Source organism: Ochotona princeps, chromosome 3, assembly GCF_030435755.1.
Source record: "Ochotona princeps isolate mOchPri1 chromosome 3, mOchPri1.hap1, whole genome shotgun sequence".
Taxonomy (NCBI): domain Eukaryota; kingdom Metazoa; phylum Chordata; class Mammalia; order Lagomorpha; family Ochotonidae; genus Ochotona; species Ochotona princeps.
Window position 1 is genome coordinate 49,290,003 of NC_080834.1, and position 22,555 is coordinate 49,312,557.

At 35.4% G+C, this 22,555-nt stretch overlaps 1 protein-coding gene across 5 annotated transcripts in view; it reads right to left on the bottom strand.

Moving 5' to 3' along the window:
• Positions 1-217: 217 nt before the first annotated feature.
• USP25 (ubiquitin specific peptidase 25) overlaps positions 218-22,555 on the bottom strand; it is a 145,823-nt gene continuing 123,485 nt past the window's right edge. For 4 of the 5 annotated variants that reach the window (XM_058661749.1, XM_058661748.1, XM_058661747.1 and 1 more), the window contains 6 exons: positions 14,193-14,371; positions 12,262-12,340; positions 8,571-8,650; positions 4,895-5,018; positions 889-1,084; positions 218-586 (listed from right to left, as the gene is read on the bottom strand). In XM_058661749.1, coding sequence (XP_058517732.1) covers positions 414-586; positions 889-1,084; positions 4,895-5,018; positions 8,571-8,650; positions 12,262-12,340; positions 14,193-14,371 — 831 coding nt within the window. In that variant the 3' untranslated portion in view covers positions 218-413. Of the gene's footprint in view, positions 587-888; positions 1,085-4,894; positions 5,019-8,570; positions 8,651-12,261; positions 12,341-14,192; positions 14,372-22,555 lie in introns of those variants that run through there. The other variant, XM_058661751.1, reaches the window with a different exon arrangement.

Consider the following 22,555-nt stretch of genomic DNA (forward strand, 5'->3'; position numbering starts at 1 on the left):
CCTTAATTTCATTTACAAGCTACCAAATATGAAGTATCATACACAGCGCTGAACACATAGATGGCTGTAACATGGAAGGATCCAGACTGAATGAAAAGCCTTTGATAAAGAAAAGATAAAAGCAAAGTAATACTGTACCAGAAGGTGGCAAAAGCGTAGTTCTGCCTTATTAAAATCAATGATTTTGTAATTACACACCAATTGTGGTTAAAACAAAGTCTGAGTGCCATGCTATTCCCAGCTTTATTGTCTGTCATCTGGCTAGAAGTCTGTATATTCATTTTGTCTCTTGCAGTTATTAAAATTAAAAAAAAAAGTTAAAACTATAGCAGCAACAAGCAAACCCTGTGACAGGAAGGCAAGGGTTAAGAACTAAAAAAGTTTATACAGTGTATTTAAGGAAAGTGTGCAGTTTATCTTCCATCAGCAGGAGTTCGACTGAGGGACAACATGATTCGGGCAAATCGTTCACAGAGTTCATGCGTGGAATAAGCAGGTAACTTCGGCGGTTCGTGGAAACCCTTAATTTCGGTTGAACAGTCAAGCAGCTTGGGCAGAAAATCTGTCAGCTTTTCTTGGAGGTTTGCTGTAAATACAAATGACTAGATGTAACCGAAGTCAGAAAGTATCAGATGAGTGTCTTCAATAAGCTTTACTAACTTGCCACAGTTAGCTGATATTTCCTTTCATACAAAGAAAATAACTGCCATGAGGGGACGAGGCGAATATATAAAGGGCAACATTAATGTGCTCAGCTTGGTAAATTAGAAATGTAAAAATATTGTAGAGGACAAAAAAGATAAAAATCAAGAAGAAAAACTAACATTTAGTTTTCACTGCTTTCAATACCAGCAAATCCAGTGCCCCCTGGCATGCCTGACAACTTACATTCCATTTCTTGTCCAAGGTAGGAACACCACCGATTCCTCATATCTTCCACAGCAAGGATATCCTTCTCTTCCATTTCATCAATCAATAACAAGGGCAAAAATGGGACAATAAACTCATTCATGATGGTGAGGCCACTGTTGACTTCTCGATCCTCTCCAGATTCAAACAGTTCTGCAGCTTGCTCATTTAATTTCTTAATGTAATGAGAAAAAGAATGTTTTTGTCTCCTTTATAATTGCATAATACACCTGTAAGTCTTATTACTGAAGACAATATAAGCTCACAAAGAGTACCAAGTCATCCTCAGTAAAAACTATCACAATCTAATCTAGCGAAGCTCTTTTTAAAAATTACATTTAATCACAGAAACAAAAAACAAAATTGATGACAATATTGTGCTTTCGAAGTTTATGTTCAACTAGAAATGCTTTGATCATCTCACTAGAAGGGATGGGCATTTTTTATAGTCCAGAGACTGACTTCCTTCAATTTTGAAATATTACAATCCAAAATTTTACATGTAGTCAAGATTTCATTCTATTTACTTGCAAGACAGTTATGGAGAGAGTGGTAGAGACAGAAAGATCTTCCCTTCACATGTTTACTCCAAAATGGCTATCACAGATGATGGTGGGCCAGAACACAGCCAGGAGCTGGGAGCCTCCGTGTCTCCCACACAGTGGAGGGGCTCAGGCATCTAAGACATCTGCTGCTTTCCCAGGCTTATGAACTGGAAGCTGAGCACAACCCAGAGTCCATTTGTAATCATCGCAGGCAAAATGATTTTAAAATAAAGAAATTCGCACTCCAGAATCACATCATCTCCAGAAGCCAACTGAATGTTATTATTATATTCTTTGATAGAAAAATAAACAGGTGATCAATTCACTTATTACTTCAACCAATTCTTACTGAGTATAAGCCATGTACCAGAAACTGTTCCAGAAGAAGGTATCCAAGTGAGTCATAGAGAAAACGCTCATGGAGCTTATAATTGTGTATAAGGAGGGGTAATCTTTTCTGTAAGGGGCCCGACAGAAATATTGCAGGGCTTAAGGACCACATAGTTTCTGTTGCAAATACTCAACTCTGACATTTGTTGCAAAAAACACAGCTAAGTCCTATGTAAGGGACATGCTTGCGTTCTAACAAAGTTTTATTTATATAAACAAGTGGTAAACTGAAATTGAAGTCATGGAGTGCTGCCCTTAATTTGTAAAACAGAGAAGTCAAGGAGACACAAAATAAACATACACACACACACACACAAAAGATTAACAAAACAGATTTAATAAGAGTTACAATATTTAAGTGTCCATAATTGAAATCGTATGCTTGTAGAATATCAATTTTAAATCTGAATTTTGAATGCAAAAATTGAACTATTAAATCATACAAATCTTAGGAAATTTATTTTGCCTTTGAAAAGAAGCTTGTACCAGAAGTTCAACCAGGCCATTAAGCTATTATTCAATCTTGAATAACTTAGTTCAATCTCTTAGTTGCAGATATTTATATAACAACAAAAACAGTCTTATCTCCTTTACATACACTAAGGATAACTTAAAAAGATATTAAGTGTCTACCACTGAGCCATATTTAAAGAAACTTGTTATTATGAAAGTTCATGGAATCAAAAGATATCCTAACTAGATCTTAAATATGTTTAATTCAGCACTGTTCTTGAAAGTCTGAAATGTAAAAGACAGAATCTTCTCATTCATGCAGGAACAATAATGGCCTTCATTTCCCTTTACCATATTCTGTACCTTCCTCATTTCACTGTACTTCCTCCTCAATGAAGATCTCGCCCCGCTTCCTCCACGTTCATCTCTTAGGGCTTTTGACTTCAATCTCTATTTTTCCCATCCCATTTTGTCATATAGGACTGCCAGAATTATTTTGTTAAAAAACACGACAAAAGAGATCACACACTGGCATGGACTCACTATCACGGCACACATGCTTCTTGACAGTCTTCTAACATGTGTCAACTACGGTAACTCCACTCACTCCTAGCAGTCACCACAAGTTCAACTACAGTTTCAGCTGCATCACTGCAAGTTCTTTACACACAGTGTCCCTTCAATTAGAATTTTCTTATTCTTTCCCAATTTATTCATGGAGATGCAAATTAGCATTTATCCTATTTTGTGTACTTAGTGTTAAAGGTCTTACACCAAAACAAATTATGTGTGTATATCCTTCACAAAATGGAGTTCTTTTGGACAAGAAAATATGCCTCAGAAGCTGATATTCAGCAAATAGACACATAGAATAATACAAAAGGAATACAGAAAAATTATATCTTAAAGGTTTCGTTTAAAAATTCCTACATGTGGGTTGGGTGTTGTAGCGCAGCATCTCAAGCCACAGCTTGGGATGCCTGCTTTCCAGAATGTCAGCCGCGGCAGGCTTTCAATTTGGTTTCTTACTAATACAGCTGGGAACAGTAAGGGAAACATTCTACCGTTTCTGAACACATTACCAATCAAACGTAAAGGCTGGGCTGTATTTAAAGTCAATTTTACTAAAATGTTATCACAAAGAATCCAGTGTTATCAGTTGAATAAAGATTGTTGTCATACTTTCAAGTGTGACATTGTCTCTATTTGTTAGGATGAAATACATATCATTCAGGTGTTTTTCTTGGGAGGCAGACTGAGAAACCTTTGAAACTGGTAAAATTAATAATAATATACTGAATTGTAAGAGGACATTATAAACCTGGAAGCTCAGCGAGCACAGGATTACAAGTGACTGGACAATATTTGTATGAGAACAATGAAATGGATACCTTTGGAATACCCGATTGGATATCATTTGTATGAGAACACTGGAGTGGACAGCATGTGAAGGACACTTGGTGGAATATGCAAAACAAAAGGAGTTTCAAACAAAAGTATAGAAACACCTGATGGGTTCTGTTGCTAAGCTCCATACTTCCTCCCTTATCCCATATGACTCTCAGTGTATAAAGTCTGATGCCACTAATAAACTTTGGCTATTGACCATCAGTCAGTAGTCCACACGTGTTATTATCAGCTCTGTGCACCAAGTCCATCACTGCGGGACAGTGACACTGAATGGATACAAACAATCAGCAATTTAATTTCTAAAATGCATTCAAATGAAGTAAAATCAGCTGAGAGAAAAAGGGGAAAATCATAAACTTCTGATGTTTTCCTTCTAATATTTTAAACATATCCTGCACCAAATAGTGTACAGTGTAGTTATACTGAAACTAAATATTTCACCAACACAATTGTCTAGACTGTTAAGCATCCTTAAACCATGTAAGTTCAAGAAATATTTTTGAATATCATTGTTTTTCTCTACATTTTTAGCTAGAAAAAAAATTCAGAAGTTAAAATACAGAAATAGTGATGCTAAGATACCTGAGAATAAAATGTAATAAAAATTAATAAAGTGGAATTTGTGATTTAAATCAAGAGGGCAGCTCATTCAAGGAACATGAATAAAGTTGTCTAGGCAGCTAGAGCTAACGGTCACAAAATCTTGTTAAAAATAATTTTTCAGGCTTATTAACAATGGTGGTGTTTGATCAAATCCTGAAAATACTTGCGGAAAGAAACTACTCTATCACCAGACCCTAGAATGAGAGCATGTGATAGCAGCTCCTCTGACATCACGCCAGTCCGGTGTAATGCCATTTATAAAACCTCAGGAAACTCTGATTTGTTTTCAAGAATGTCTCTAAATGATCTTTGCAACTTTTCTCCCACAAAAAGTGAATGCTAATGTGATTAAGAAACATGAATGTAAAAATGTAAAGGAAATTATACCTTCTTATAAAAATTTCTGGTTTGCCATGGGCAGCACTAAGGATCCATGAAGAGGAGATAAACGTATTTTGTCATCTCAAGGTTATATATCCAATTTATACCCATCAGAATTAGTAGTCAATCATTTACAGATGCACTGGAAAACCCTTCCCAAAGCAAGGCAAAATAACAAATGTATCTTATATGTGTTGACTTACTAGTAAACATTCTCTTCTATAATGTGATACCAGTTCTTCATCATGTCCTCTGTACGGGCCTTTGGATAACAGTTCCTTGTTATTCTGATAAGCACAGATGAGGAACAGCAAGGAATCCATATAACTAATAAATTACAAAGAAACATACACTATTACTACTTCATCTTTATAAAGTCAACTATAATTATGAGATATTTTAAGTATATACTTTTATATTTTTAGATCCTCATGTACTTTATGTCTAAGAGAATCTATATATTTAGAAAGAAATTCTGAAACCCAAATAGAGTCATACCTTCAAAGTAAAAAAGTAAAACATAATAGAAGCTAGGAATTGAGAAAAAAAGTGGAAGAGAGAATTATTAATAAATTCAGATCCTTCTTCAGTACTGATTTTCAGGATGAGTTCTACTTAGACTGAAAATTAGGCCTGATTGGAAAGACAACAATCTCTTTGTTGAATAGACATTATTACTTATTCTGTGACTGTAACAACATGTTACTCTGTTTTATGATCGCAAACCAGCTGGGTCATTCAGTGACTATTTTTTTTTTTTCAACCAGACATATTTCTAGTTATTGAAGAAATGCAAAAGATACAAAGCAAACTATCAAGCTAAGGTAGAGAATGTACAAAGGTAGAAAAATGATTCTAAATCAAGGTAAAAATTAAGAAAAATATCTGACCAAGTAGGCTTCTGTGTTCTGATAATGCAGATGACAGATGTTTCAGAGGGCAAAGGAGATTTCAAAGTGAAAAGGAAAACTTTCAATGCAATATTATGTTTGCCTACAAAATAATTATGTCCTAACAAACTAGAGGAAAAACTACTGAGTCACATGTAAATACACCTAAAATATGAAAACTATTCATGGTGTCTCCTCTGTGTCAGCTGTTTTGATCATTATCATAGATTCTCAGATTAAAGCAGGTAAACATAGATCTCAAGAAGCAAAATAAAATGACTCAACACAAACATAATTTATTGTCAGTTTTATACTTCATTATTCATTTCATGCACTTACCTTCAAAACAGATCCATTTAATATCTTACATATTAAAATAATGCCCCAAATTAATGTACGCACTGCTGATAAAACTATCTATGCAAATGAAGTAAATTCATTTTAATCATTTAAGAATAATTTGAGTACAAAATTTTACTTTGAAATAACATGATTCCACTTAGTGGACACCTTAGCTAAAGACTTCTTGTTTTCTTTACGAAATAAGAAAGGAACATTAAATCCTACTGTACACAATGAGTCAGAGTGGGTTTTCACTTAAGTAACAGGCACATCTGTCTTGTCTTGGTATAGCTAAAACGTTTCCTGTTAGATGTCTCTTGAATGACCTTTACATTTACATGTATGCAGCCTAATGCACTTGAGCCACCACCCCAAGAGCAGCTCAGAAGCCAGTCTTGCTCCAATTATCTACAGAGGTGCATACAATGCTCCATATTTTATCAAAATTCAAACTTTCTACAAATATACATTCAAATAAATTTAGAATAAGCTTCAATAACCCTGTTACCACATTCTTACCTAAGCAAAATAAGAAAATATAATTTTTATTTGAGAGGCAGGTTCTTCCATTTTCCATAGCACTGTAAAGCTATGGCCACATTATTACTATAAAATTGTGTTGTTTTTTTTTTTTAAAGATTTTATTATTATTGGAAAGCCGGATATACAGAGAGGAGGAGAGACAGAGAGGAAGATCTTCCATCCGATGATTCACTCCCCAAGTGAGCCGCAACGGGTCGGTGCGCGCCGATCCGAAGCCGGGAACCAGGAACCTCTTCCAGGTCTCCCACGCGGGTGCAGTGTCCCAAAGCATTGGGCCATCCTCAACTGCTTTGCCAGGCCACAAGCTGGGAGCTGGATGGGAAGTGGAGCTGCCGGGATTAGAACCGGCGCCCATATGGGATCCTGGGGCTTTCAAGGCGAAGACTTTAGCCACTAGGCCACGCCGCCGGGCCCAAAATTGTGTTTTCTAAAAGCAAGATTTCACTACATTATTCACACAGCTGAGAAGAATCCATCAGTAAGTACTCCAATCAAGGTTTTATGTTTGATGAATTCTGTGATAATATTTTATACATAGGAGTTATGACATCCTCTGAATTTGAGGTGATAAATCTGATACCTGTTTTTCAGACAGTCCATAAATATTATTTGCCACCCTTCCAAATTTCTAGTTGATGTTTCCAATTTAATAAATACCTACTACATCAAAATATCAGTTTGCTGAATTTGTAAATGACAAATTATGACATTTAAACATAAATCCATACTATTTAAAGGTTTTCAAACAAATGAACAAATTAACTGGAAACAAACAGAAATTATGTAAGAAGCCAGCCAGACAGACATTATTGTCAGCATGTGATATGAAGTAGTACATTCTGTACTTGTCGGAGTTTATTTTATTCTAGAATACAGGCATGTCCATTTTAATCTTTTTCTACATAATTATATGATCTTCACAAAGCTACTACATTTTTATGGATTCTAGTTTCATTCTTTGTAAAACTAAAACGCTGCTTTGATCTAAGACACCAGTATGTTGTTGAATCATGTTAAGATTGTCCTTACATCAGCATAAATCTCAGAAGTTCTAACAATGAACTTGAACATTCCTATTAAAGCAGTAAAACTTTGATACAATCTTTTAAACAAGACTAACCAAAGAAGTCTTCTATTTTAAATGCCAAACTGAATCAGCTCAGAAATAACATGAAAAATTATCTCAGGTATTTGGATGCCACATTAATTAAACACCAGTTTCCCTTTTGTGTGCTAGCATGTAAAATCTTGGTATCATAGAATCTTGATAATCATAAAAATGAAAGCTAGCACTGTGCCCTGGGAACACTCTGTCCTAAAGTGTTTTTTATAATGGTGTGTGAAACTTTTTTATATCTAAGCTAATCAATGCAGTGATCACTAGCTTTATGTGGCTACTGAACATCTGAAATATGGACACTAACTGAGAAACTAAATTTTTATCTTTAATGGCTGCTTGCCACCATGCTGAATAGTACAACTCCAGAAAAAAACGAAATTCCAATTTGTCACTAAAATTTTAATAAGCATTATTCCCCTAAGTGGATGTTTTCTATACTTAACAAAAGCAAAACGAATTCAATTGCCACTATATTGAAACAGCAAAGTATTTTGTTTTTTTAAAAAAAGTAGAAAATTCACTAGTCTAGTAAATCTGTTAAGGATATGAAATTTAAGTGATCTGAAACAGTAAATCAAAATCCATCTTTTCCTCTTAACAAATTTATGATATGGTTTATAAAGTAAAAATTCTTTAAATAAAAATTACTCAGAAATGTGTTTAAGATATCACTTTTCATGGTACCTGGAAGTTCAAAGATACATACTGCCTACAGAGTCAATAATATGAAGTCAATGTTATTTAACATTTATTTACTATAAATGTTATTTAAGAGCTGATAGAAAACAAGATACAAATGCTAACTTTACAGATTTAATTTAAAATTGAAAGTGCATTTCATGTGAGATATGTAGACTCTCTGTACTAACCACACAACTTCTCTATATATCCACAACTATTTTAATAATTTATTGTACATGTGAAATCATATCTCAACAAAACTGCTTAAAAGGTAAACAATTTTACTTAGCAATTTTACCTTACCTTTCTCTTTGAAAATTTTCTAGTCCAATTATAAGATACATAGTAGTTTCCCTGAATTTCCTGTAATCCTGATGCCAAGCCTAATGAAAATTCAAAACACAGATTTTAAAATTTCAATTAAACTTTTTAAAAAGTTAACACATTGTTTTACTATCCAAATTAGTAGAAACATAAAAGTCAAAATTAGGATAAACTACACCTAAATTAAATTTTACTTTCTGACAAAAGACAACAGATTAACAAAATGAAATGTACATATTAGCCATTACTAAATTAAACAAAGACCTTATGAGAAAAAGGCAGAGCAATCAATCAGTTCTTTCTTTCAAAAAATATTCCATATAAAACAAAATTATTAAAATCTCAATATAGTATAGGTTAAGTTTTCCATAACCAAAATGGATGGAAACACAGAATTCCAGACTTTGGATTTTTCTCATATTTTGCAATGTCTTCATGGACTGAGCATCCTCACCCTGAGCTAAGTCTCAAGAATCCTAGCTGAGGGGCACTCCTAATTTTGAAATGCTCCAAAATTCAAAACATTTTGAGTGTTACATTGATGCTCAAAAACTCTTTTGAGATTTGGGAAACTGTATACACATCACCACACTTAAGGGCAGGAGTAAATGAATTTATTCTCTTAATACTGACTTGAACATTGTTGATACAGAATTTTAATACCCATTTTCAGAATTTAATACCATTTTCAGTGTGGTAGCTAAGTAATTTTTATACTTGATATAAGATGAAAGGTGAACTCTTCATATTCCACTGGTCTTGCCTTCCCAGAAAAGAAACCGTTACTTGGGCACAAAATAGGGCAGGGTGATTTTGAGATGATACCATAAAACTTTTGAAGATTACAAAACTTTTGTCAACTTATTTAATAAGAAATTTGATGTGATAAAAATGAGTAGGACACAATACAGGATTAATGTAAAACAGAATACTGACAGGAAAGTGGCAAGGCTCTTATAAACACACCATTAAAAGTCCATGCAAAGAATATACAGAAAAGTGGTTTTTAAGTTTTATTTAATCTCAAGTTTTAAAGGTTTGAAAATGCATTTATTGGGCCCGGCGCTGTGGCCTAGCGGCTAAAGTCCTCGCCTTGAAAGCCCCAGGATCCCATATGGGCGCCGGTTCTATTCCCGGCAGCTCCATTTCCCATCCAGCTCCCTGCTTGTGGCCTGGGAAAGAAGACAAGGATGGCCCGAAGGCTTGGGACCCTGCACCCGCATGGGAGACCTGGAGGAGGTTCCTGGTTCCCGGGTTAGGATTGGCACAGCACCGGCCGTTGTGGCTCACTTGGGGAGTGAATTATTGGACAGAAAATCTTCCTCTCTGTTTCTCCTCCTGTCTGTATATCTGACTTTGTAATAAAAATAAATAAATCTTAAAAGAATGCATTTATTGATATGTTGAACTGATCTCTTAATCCTTTCAATGAAGATGTCTCTTTCAAGATTTATCTCTTTATCAATTTATTGTTTGAAAAGTAGAATGGCAGACAGAGAGGCAGAGACAGATTAGAGTGGGAACAGCACGGAGGGGGCAAAGGAAGGAGAGGAAGAGGAAGAGGAGTCTTCATCTGCTAGTTAACTCTAACTGGCTGCAACAGCCAGGGCCAGACCTAGCTAAATGCAGGAACCGTTAACTCCACACTGCATCCCACTGGTGGCTGGGCTGTCTTCAGCTACTTGACCATGCAAGTTAGAGAGAAGTTAGACCAGCAACTAAGTAGCCAAGAGCAGGATAGGGACCTGGAGACTTCAACACAGGATGCTGGCCTCAGAAACCTCAGTTTAATCTACAATGTTACAATTCAGGCCCTGTAACGCATCTACAATAATTTTAAAATTATAAAGATCTAATAGTGAAGACTGTATATTAGCCTTAAGACTATTTTAGATTATGATCTTATTCCTATACAATTTTCATGCAGATTATAAAACTCTATAAAATATGTACATTCCAAAGGAAAATGCCAGCAGCAGAGTCCATAAATCATTTGGAAGAAAATTATATCCAGTTCTGCAAATATTATTGCTATGTTTTGGTATGGGGTGTTAAGCCTGTGATTGTGACATGAAATCCAAGCATGTGTGGAATGTGGGGACCAGGAAGGGATGGTGGAAAGCATCACTAGGCTCTTAAACCTCATCTGTGAAACGTGAAACTTTGTGAATCTATATAAATTCTTTGAAATAATTGTATGAAAATGATTTCTGTGCATTCCTTAGTTTCAAGGTGCTATTGCAAATGGTGTAATATTTGTAAGTTTCATTTTGTAACTCTTACTGTATTTAGAAACCAGTACTATCTGACACTCAGTTTCACACTGCCTGTCTCTCTCACTCAAGAACTTTTATTTGCAGATTTTCTTTGAATGTCTGGGTTTAAAATCTATAAATAATGAATTCTGTTTCCCTTTTCTGTACATTTACTGTAGTTTTGTTGTGTTTTGTTTTTTATTTCAGACATGCTCTTTGATCAACTGCTTTAGTTTACACTACAGGTTAGTCCAGACTTTTCATATAAGCAAAGTGTTTATTTTAGCTCTTCTATATTAATGTTTAAGAAAATCCAAACTAAATTTGGGGCCCGGTGTGGTAGCCTAGAGGTTAAAGTCCTCGCCTTGAATGCACCAGCATTCCATATGGGCCCCGCTTCCCATCCAACTTCCTGCCTGTGGCCTGGGAAAGCAGTCGAGGACGGCCCAAAGATTTGGGACCCTGCACCCATACTGGAGACCTGGAGGAAGCTCAGGCCCCCTGGCTTCAGATTGGCTCATCTCTGGCCATTGCAGAGCTGCATGGGAAGTGAATCATCAGATGGAAGATCTTCCTCTCTGTCTCTCCTCCTGTATGTATATGTGATTTTGCAATAAAAACAAATAAATCTTAAAAACAAAAGACAGAAAACCCAAACTAAGTTCATAAATAGAAGCAATCAAAGGAAGCAATCAAAGGTACTCAGGAAATCAACATAAAGTTATACATTTACACACAATTACAATGTGTAAAGTTAAAATATAACAGCTGGAGGACACACGGGTCAATTACAATAAAGTGTTGATTTCGGCGCCAAAGTCAATGCAGAGAGGCAGATGTACACAGTACAGCCTGCAAGCAGGCTTGTGTGTCTGTGCTTGCTCACACCCATCACTGCCTCACACAGCCAAAAACATATGACATACAATACAGATGACCATAGCAAACCTCTAACTTCCCAACAAAATGGTGGAGGAAACACAAAGAATACAGTGTAACTTTAGTACAGTATGGTAGTTAAGTACGCAGCTTCTGTTAGCTAAGTTATAAACTTTTTGCTATGAAAGACTTAGTCAGACCTCACATCAGTGTGCCTGAGCCCCAGAACCCGGCTCGGCTCCCAAGCCTGGTCTCCTGCTAATACACAGTCAAATAACTGGGTTCTAGCCGCCCCCAGGAAAGACCTGGATGGTTCTAAGCTTTGGCCTGTCTATTGGGAACATTTGGGGAAAACAAATTTCTTTTTTGGTTTTAAAAACTAAAAAAATTAATCCTAAAATCATTCATAAAAGTGACTTAGAAGTTTAATCTTTAGCTATCATGGCCAAATAATTCAAAGTTAGTAAGGCTGAAAACAGAGGAAATCAATAAACAGATGCTCAATCTACAGTTCAGTCTCTCAAAAATCACATTACCTCATATTCCTCCAAGTTTACCTCTTCCGGTTTTATCATTTCCAGTTTGGCTTGAGCCACTTTCATTATGTTGTGACACCTACAAATAAAAGAAAAACATTTCTGCATTCAAACCAAAATCTATATAATCAAAACCACTGAAACAAAACTTGACCACCAAACATACACAAAAGCAAAATCTATCTTTACGGAACAGTAATTTTTAAGAAACCTCTCTCATAGAAGCTTAAATGGGATCTATGTCTTCTATCAGTGTTGGATATCTACAAAGAGAGGGTTAATAATTAAATTCAAATGTACTTATTTTGTTTGCATGTGGTTTTCCAAGAGATTTTGTCCTGGGAAGTGCTTACTCTGGCTCCCTCTCTCTCTGTGCTTTCCTGCTTCTCATATACAAAAGGGTAAAAGTGGGGAAAAAAAGCAATGTGCTAAAAAATATATTTAATTACAGGCATGTAAATCTTTTCAGTAAAAGAGATGCCACATATAAAATGGTTAATCAATTAAGGTTCTCAGGACTGATAATTTTAAAGGGCTGAAAAGCCAACGTAATAACTTCTTAACCTCTTCCCCAAATTCAACATTCTACAATCATTAGAACATAGTGCATTTACGGCCACAACAAAAGAAGTCATAAGTCAGTCTCACTTCTAATCTCCTTGTTACTCTATGTGACAAAACAGGTGAAGCTCAGACTCCTCCTAACAGAAATACCCAAACCAGTGAGCACTCAAGTGTTCACTGAATACTGTTCATTCACTTGCATTATCTCAGGTAATCTTTACACTTTGGATTCTACAAATTTTTTCTTCCATTTGCCTTAGCTACACATTTTAAAACTGATACATGAGAATAGTTTATTCCACAACTGAAATATTTTATAATGAATTCCAAGGATGCATCTTAAATGTTTCAATATACTAAAAACCCATTATTTGAACTCTCAACCAGAACCTATGTTTCTTAAATGCTATTCATTCTAGTTACTTTTGTTTAAATATTTAACCTTATTAGGTTTATGGTAGTTCCTAAGAAAAAATATGTTTGGGTGATCCCAACTAATAACACATAAGCTTTTCTGCCAAATGTTTCATTAATTATTACTTGTGGTCACGATTAAAAATTTTTACCCAATGACTCTTACAGAAAGATGACTATGTTCCCAGAAGTTATGTGGTAACATTTAGAGACATTTCAGATGCTCATAACCTGGGAGAGGCTACTGCCATTTAACAGGTAAGTATCAAGGATGCTGCTCAGTGTCCTCCAATGAAGTGCAATCCCATTAGTAAGCCAGTGCCTGACCTGAAATGCCTGAAGTATATATAGGCTGTGAAGTCACTTTTTTTCTATAAAATACCACATCTTACTAAAACAATGATTACATGACTTACTGCTAAACTTCATCAGAATTTTCTAAATAATTTTTAGATCAAACTTTAAAGAACAACTTTGATTAGAAAAGTAAACAAATCAGACAAGGCAAAATTCTGTGCTATGTTTACTACAATGTTTGTGCATACATAAACATAAAAATTACAACAGGGTAGGGCCACCCCTGTAGTACAGTGAGAAAAGTTGACTCAGCACACCAGCAATTCACATGGGTGCTGGTTTCAGCTCTGGCTGTTCCACTTCCCATGTAGCTTCCTTCTAATGTGCCTGGAAAGCAATAGATAATAGCACAAGTTCTTAGTCCCCGCCCGCACTCCAATGGGAGACACAAATGAAGCTCCTGGTTTCAGCCCAACCCTAGCTTAGCCGTAGCAGCCATTTGGGGAATGAACCTGCAGGTGAAACACCCATCTCTTTCTCTGCAATTCCACCATTCGTACATGTCAATTTATCTGTCTCAAAAATGGGAATGGGTATCCACAAGACAGAAAAACAACAGAAGCACATGAATTAAATATTTTACGTTTTCATCTTACCTTTCATCAAAACTCAAATTTCTATCACCAAATTGTTCCAACAAGGTTTTCTCAATGATTTTCTTTGGTGCTTGGTTCTGGATAAAGTAGACGACAACATGATGTAAACGATAATCTGTTTCTGGTGGGGTGTCTTCTTGGGCCAACTTAACTAATCTTGAATACTCTAACTTAATTGCCTAGAAAATGCAACAGAAATAATGTTGGTCAATTATAATCAAATTCCTTCAATATTAAAATTTTAATTCTTCCTGCGGTCAAATTTAATTTTTAACTGAGAGCACTATTTCAAGTTTAACAGTTTCACAGAATTTTCTAAGAACTGACCACACAGGTCCTTCTTTGATATTTGCTTATGTATGAGTATTTTTCCCATACATCAAAGTTGCAAAATAACACAGTAAAGCTTATAACAACACATCACAACATGGACATGGTAATCTCCATTTTACTTTTTCAGCATCAGGTTTAGAACTGAAATGCCGCTCCTTAAGAATGGCTGAATAAACTCCTCAGTACTTCGATATTCTTTGAATTCTATCAGTGAAATAACAATGAGCATGCAGTATTATTGGCTCCAAGCTTGAGCTTACCGTTTTCGTTTATAAACCAACAGTGCAGTATCAATAATTTTAACAGAAAATAACTACTAATGTTTTCACACATATGGAAAATATCTGACCATATCAAAACATCTGTAGACTTATACAACAAATCATGCTGTGCACAAGAATCCTAATTAACATTTTAAGAATGCTGCTGTTGGGCTTCCATCTAAATTCTAGCTCTACTACTATAAAATATTTCAAACTGCATGTAAGACTTTAAGAAGACTATTCAATTATAGATGCATTTTTCTTTAGTTCATGCTCTTTCCTTAGATAATTCTTGGCCATCCATATACTTGCTAGCACCCATGAGGATGTGTTTGTTTTTTAGGAGAAAGGAAAATACAGCAAATAAGTACTAAATGAAATATTCTATTAGGCAATGTCATCTTTTTTCAAAGGGAAGGCTGATAGTGATTTCAATAACTGATCATTCTATGAGTAGAATTTTTATAGCTAAGAGATATTATTCCAAAATCACTCTGCCTTTGTTAAAGAAACAGCTTTCACTTTGTACATACATACACATTTCCCAATCATACTGCTGTGATTAATTATTACAAACATATATTACCTAAAGCCCTATAAAACCTTCTTTGGAAATAAAAAAAGACACATGCTCATTTAATAAGCAAAGCTAAATAAATTTAATAATAAATTTACAAGATTGCAAACAGTAACTTTTTCTTGCTGTCATGGCCTCAATTATTGTCCCAAACTATCAGACAACTTCTGGATAATAAATATTTTATATATGTTTTAATTAAAATCTATATAACCAAAAAAACGTACGGACTATCACCTGATCTACTATCTAAATAGGAGCTGTGACTTTTTAAAACAACAGATTTCTATTACATAAATGCCTCTTATTCTCTAGGATTAGACTTCCACCTCTTGATTTTTTTCCATTTAAGATTCTCCTAATTTTCTTCAGTGAATGCCAAAATCACATTGCTTTTCAATCGCAAGGTTTGAAAGAGTACGGGCAGAAAGGCACGTCTAAGTTTCTAGGAGGAATTTTTCTTCTTTCTCATACATACATGCACACACACTTTTGCTAGCACAAAATGCACTCAGCCCTTTTGTATAAACTTCATTTTAAGAAACCATATGACTTTTAAACTATGTAAGAATCATGTCTATTAAAATTCTCAACAGATGCTCCATGTTGCTATAATCAGCAGAGCTCCATAAATTTGCCATTGAGTAAAGTCAACATAATGTTAAGCTTGCATCAAACTACTACTTCAGTATCCTTATAATTTTGGCTACCTCTGATAAAAGCTATCTTAATTGTTGTACATATTACAATAAAACCACCATACATGTGCCACATGAAATGTGCTATTTTTCATTAGGTGACAGAATTAGTTGTATTTCTTTTTAACGCTACCATCAGATCTTTCAGCATACTCAATGTTACCTAGGCATCTTATTTCTTCCTCTTTAATCAAGAATTCCTACACACAGGTCAGCTTTGTTTCCCAGCAAACTGACACACGTCTGTTTCCCAAGTTTTCTTCCAGTGCCAGATTCTCTGCTATCCATTTCCCTTGATGATCCAGTGATTTACACTAGTTTGCCTAAATATTTTAAAATGTTTAGTTCTAAAGATCCACACAGTTTCTGCCTATGCTTCTATTTTTCCTAGCTGTTTTATAAAATCACAGCATAAACGTATAATTTCATCTTAAGTACTACTACTATTTCTGAAATAGTTAAGAAAATGTATATGCATATATACAAAAACGCTCATGGATCCATCTTACAAAAATGAACAGCATGCCACAAGACTAATATAGCTTGAATTCAAATTCCAGTGAATTGAAATCATAAATGCCATATATTATCTTACCACAATACAATACAAATAGGAACTGAAAATAAAGATAGTTGCCCAAGCTAATACTGTTTATTATGTTTTAATTAAAAAAAAAACTTTGACATACACTAAAAAAAAAAAATCCTCCCCAAATGAACTCAAAAATACATGTTCCCAATTTGTCCCTTTCTAACAAAATAAAGAAGTAAAAAAGGCAAAAGATAAGCAACAGGAAAAAAAAAGAGAACATTCCCAAGTTTCAGGGTTTTTTTTTTTTTGGTATTTCTTTTAACTCAATTCAACTTCTTTAAGAGTCATGATGTTGTAATCTCATTTCTACTGACACTCAACATTGTGTCCCAGAACCCAAGCTCTAAGCAAGTGTTTAGGTTTCCTTGTATCTAGCCAAGCATTAAACTGCTGGGAGAAAAACAACGAATAGCTAGCTGACATGCTGGACCAGGTTAATGCCAACTCTGTTAACTCTATCTGTGTGGCAGTACAGGTATATAATAACAATATAATAACAATAATAATAAACATAAAACCCAGAAAAACAAAAACCACCCCAAACAGGGCAGTGCATTTTCCAAGGGGAAAGAACCTACACTGGAACATCCGGGAACAGAACACAGATCTGTCTTCAGAGACCTGCAAAGACACACTCTCAAGACAGAAAAAGTTAAAAAAAAAAAAGGAAAGAAAGAAAGAAAACAAAACGGATTATAAGGCAATCTGGAAGGCCGGAGGGGAAGGGAGCTAGAAAAAGAAGGACCAGGTGAGTGGCCAACATTTCAGGACAGGAGCAGGCAGGATTGTGAGAGGCAGGGAGAACAGCAAGGCAAGGCAACAAGCAGAACCAGGTGGTTTCCTTCCAGAGCCCTCGGTTTAAAAAAAAAAAAACCTACCACCTTACCACTCATGCCCACCTACCCTGAATAGCCTCTAAAAGAGTGAGGGGACAAGCAGAGGCACCAGAGTCAAGGCACCACCTTCAGGCTTCGCCCACACCCCAAGGCAGGTTCCTCCTCATCAATTACAGCATTTTGTCTTCATTTCACAGTACATCTCTCCCCATGTTTTATGCCCATCCCACGACCTCCACACTTTTCCTTTAACCTCTCTCCTCCTAACACAAATATGCCTCCCAAATCCTTGCCAGCCAGCCCCAAGCACGGGAAATATCATGATATGGCTAGTAGGATGTGGTCTCAAGGGCTGCCGTGGCTGGTGGCATCAGATAGGCTCAACTCCAGCTGCCACAGCCATTTGGGGAGCAAATCAGTGGATAAAATCTCTTGTCTCCTCCTCCTTCCCTTTCTAACTCTGCATTTCAAACAATAATAATAACAATATAGAAAAATGGAAAATTAACTAACAAAAAGAGAAATAATGTGTCAAATTCATAATCAAATGCTGTTTGTTTCCTCTCTATATAACATATATTATATATAATTATATATTATACATTGCATATATTGTAATATATATATATATATAGTAGAGCAGGAGGAGGAAGAGAACTCAACTTATTACTACCAAATATATAACTTTATCAACAAAGAATTTCTCTTCAACAGATGATTTCCCAGAAAGACAAATTACTAGAATTACTTTTAGAGGTAGAGAAAAAAAAAAAGAACCTGCCTAATGCTAACTTATTATGTCAATGTAATCAACTTAATGCAAAAGTACGATTAGTTCTTACTGCATGCAAGGGCTTAGCAGATGATTCTAGAAGACATGAATGCAGAAAGAGAGGCTTTGAAAAGCCTTCAGAGCTTCCTTTTACATAAAAGCACATGTGGTAAGCATTCCTCCTACCAAAGAGAAAAAGCTTATAATGTAAGCATGCTTAGTGTTGAAAATTGTTAAAAACAAACAAAAAGGATCAATGCAATACAAAAACCCAATACAGACCACTGTAAATAGGTAGCTGTATGCAGTGTAAATGCCATTTCAAGAAAATATGTAAAGGATACAATGGTGAAAATTTTATTTTGGTGTTACTTGGAGAAATTCTATTTGAAGAAGCAAAAAGTAAACTCATGTTGAAATTAAATATTTGTATAATTGTAAAAATGATTGCATAGTACCATATTTTATAAGTACAAAAGCTCTGCAGAGGACATCAAATGTAAGTTTATGAAAAATAAATTATTAACCACAAAACCTGCAAATTATAAATGGATAATATTAGCATATCAAATTATTTTACTTGACAATATAAATTCCATGTGAAAAATGTACAGAATTATAGACTGTCAACATAAATATGAGCTATCAAAATATCCAAAAAGACTCCCCATGAAAGATCAGAAACACATATCTTATAAAGAAATTATACATTCTATATCATCTTGTCAAACAAACATCAATAGGCGTAAAAATAAACTTTAGCTATTTTGAGGGTAATTTAACACTTTTATCAATACTTAAAAGTTAAAAGCAGTCTGATTTGTCAATTTGGATTTACTACCTTCACAAATGTTCACTAACACACAGATAAGACTTTATAACAGTCCTGGAAACAACAAACACCCAGCATCAATGATGCTAACAAAAATTTTAATAATAACGTTACCCTTTGTGTGATACACTGTCAGAGCTCCACATGGATTGTCCCTTTGTATTAATCAACATCTTAAATTCTCCTTTGTCAATTAAAAACATAGCTTGATAATTTAAGAAATCGCATAAGGTCCCAGAATAGCTAAGTGAGAAACCCAGAATTTAAGCCTGAACCCGTATCCATAGAGCCATTGCTAGTGACAGGTAGTCTGGGACATGGATAACTTTTAGGAGAGTGAGATATTGATCCTATCAGCCAGTGACATCAAACTTATGACTGTTGGAGTATATACTATCATTTTCTTATGCTTTATAACATGGAAAAACACTGGGATATCCTGCTTTGGAATAACCTTCAAGTAAGTTCTGGTAAACTCAACAGAAGATAATAATAGTAATAATAATAATAATAATGTACATCTCCAAAGCCTGATGGAAAAATCAATTATCGCATCAACAATAAAGTAAAAATTAAGCTAAAGCTTTGTTTATATTTGAATTTCTATTATTAATGAATGGATTAATGTTTCAGTATAAATTAGTCTATTTACCTATGATGATAAGTAAGAAATAATTAACACAATTCCAAGTAACTGGAAGTTATGAAATGAAAAATTCTCATCTGTATTTTGATACAATAAGCATTAATTTAAATTTCACTTTCTCTAGGAATTATTTAAGGTATCAGTTCTGTTTCCTCATATTCTCTTTCTCTACCAAACTGCTTCGTCATCCTACTGACTAGAATTTTTAATAATGTTTACCTCCGTGCTGGAAACTAGCTTCATTAACGCAGAAACTCAATCCCTAACTATCCCACCACACGCTTTGGATTTACATCTGTGCTGCACATGCATGTATCAACAATACAATGGAAAAACATGACACAAATAATGAAATACCCACAAGGAAAAACCACAATTTGGGGACTATTCAACATCATACATGAAATAACACATCAGTAAGTAAAAACTGAGACTAAAAATGATATCTAGGGTAAAAGTTTGCAAGTACAGACATTTAAATAAATTTATGCTACTTGGAGTGAAGCCAGCAAATGGCTACTTTGGGGTAGAGTATCGATGAAAGACAAGAACTAGAACACCATTGTCATCAACTCTGTGCTTCTGACCACTTCCTGCTCATGTGCTTGCGGGGGAACAGCAGAGGGTTGAGTATCAGGTACCCTGCCACCATGTCAGAGACCCAGATGGAGTTCCTAGCTCCTGGCTTTGGCATGGCCCTGTCTTTGACATTCCAGTAATTTGGGGAGTGTACCAAAGGAGGGAAGGTTTATCTGCCTTTGACATAAAACATATCTTTAGAAAAAGAAAATGCAAAATTAATTTTTCAGCAGAAAAGGATACATTCTTAAGTATAAAAGTTGAGAATGTGGGACAGAACTAACTGTTTAGCCTTACTTTTTTCTAATAGAGTAGTTTTTCAAGCTATTTTTAAAGACTTTTTTTTCTTTCAAAGCAAATTTACAGAGAGAGAAGGACAGACAGGGACCCTCCATCTGCTGGTTCACTCTCCATCCTCCCCCTAAATGGCTGCAACAGCTGGGGCTGGGCCATTCCTAAACCAGGAGCCTCTTTTGGGACTCCCATGGGTGCCAGAGTCCAAGATTTGGACCATCACCTGTTGTTTTCCCAGGCACATTATCAGCGAGCTGGATCTGAAGCAGAGAAACCAGGACTCAAACAGGTCTGTATGGGATGTCGACTCTATTGGTGGAGGCTGAAGCAGAGAAACCAGGACTCAAGCAGGTCTGTATGGGATGTCGACTCTATTGGTGGAGGCTGAAGCAGAGAAACAAGGACTCAAGCAGGTCTGTATGGGATGTCAACTCTATTGGTGGAGGCTGAAGCTTCTATGCCAGCAGTACCAGCCCCGAGTTCTCCAATAGTATCCTCATAGGATAAAAGACTTGCATCAAAGAAAAATTTGGGGCCCGGCACCGTGGCCTAGCGGCTAAAGTCCTTGCCTTGAACACCCCGGGATCCCATATGGGTGCCGGTTCTAATCCCAGCAGCTCCACTTCCCATCCAGCTCCCTGCTTGTGGCCTGGGAAGGCAGTCGAGGATGGCCCAAGGCTTTGGGACCCTGCACCGTGTGGGAGACCCGGAAGAGGTTCCTGGTTCCTGGCTTCGGATCAGCATAGCACCGGCCGTTGTGGCTCACTTGGGGAGTGAATCATCGGATGGAAGATCTTCCTCTCTGTCTCTCCTCCTCCCTGTATATCTGGCTTTGTAATAAAAATAAATAAATCTTTAAAAAAAAAAAAAGAAAGAAAAATCTGTCTAGAACAGTCAAGTACTTCAACCCCTGTGTTTTTGGAAACAACTCAGCATCAGGTTTACCAGGGCAACTGATAATTCTAATGCAAAAAGAAAAGTGCTTATCAACATAATGCTACTGGGTACAAGTCTTCCTTTTTTTTTTTTCATTAGATGCTAAAGGGCACAGTAAAAACACAAAAGCAAAACTCCAAGGTCATGAAGATCAAGTTGCGTAAAAATATAAGATTGAAGAAAATGTCTGAAATATTACTGTTAAAAAGGAACTTTAAAAATACAGGAAGATAGTTGAAACATTCAAAATTAATTGCTAAATTAAATGACAAAATGTATTTGCAATTTACATGTTTCTAACATGTAAAAGAAAATATTGTAATGTTTCATAGGAGAAGATATGTGGTTATGAAATTGAATAGATCAGTATAATAGCCTTAAGTATTAAACTGATCACAGGGTATCAAAATTAATTTTGATGAAGTTATATGAATAACACGCATAACAATAAATTAACAAATCACTTTATAAAAATAAAAAAGGAAGCAATTTATTATTACATATTGAAAAAATTAAGGGAAATATTATATTTACTAATGATTTGAGGATTTTTTAATTTTTTAGTTTATTTATTACGTTATGTTACAGTTCTGTACACTCTGAAATTTCCCTTCCCTCTCCCCACTGACTTCCCCTTCATTGTCACAGAAGTACAGTCCTTCATGAACAGTCATAAGATCATCATTCGGCTAGTTAAATGTTAAATATATCTTGACAATAGGATGCTGGACTTTCTGCCACTGTCCATACCTACAATGGCAGGATAAACTTGAAGAGAATTAAATCAACTATTGTCAGAAACAATTACTGAGTTCCTGGCCTTTTTCATTAATGCCCTTATTTCCTTCAGATACAAAATACAATTCAAATTTCTGTTAACAATTTAGAGACACCCTGTTACGGTTACTCAGTTAAAATGCTTTCCTCTCCTTTAATTATCTGGATTAGAAGGAAAGAGTCAGACTTAGAGCTGCATAAGAAAAACACCCAGAATATCAGGAGGCC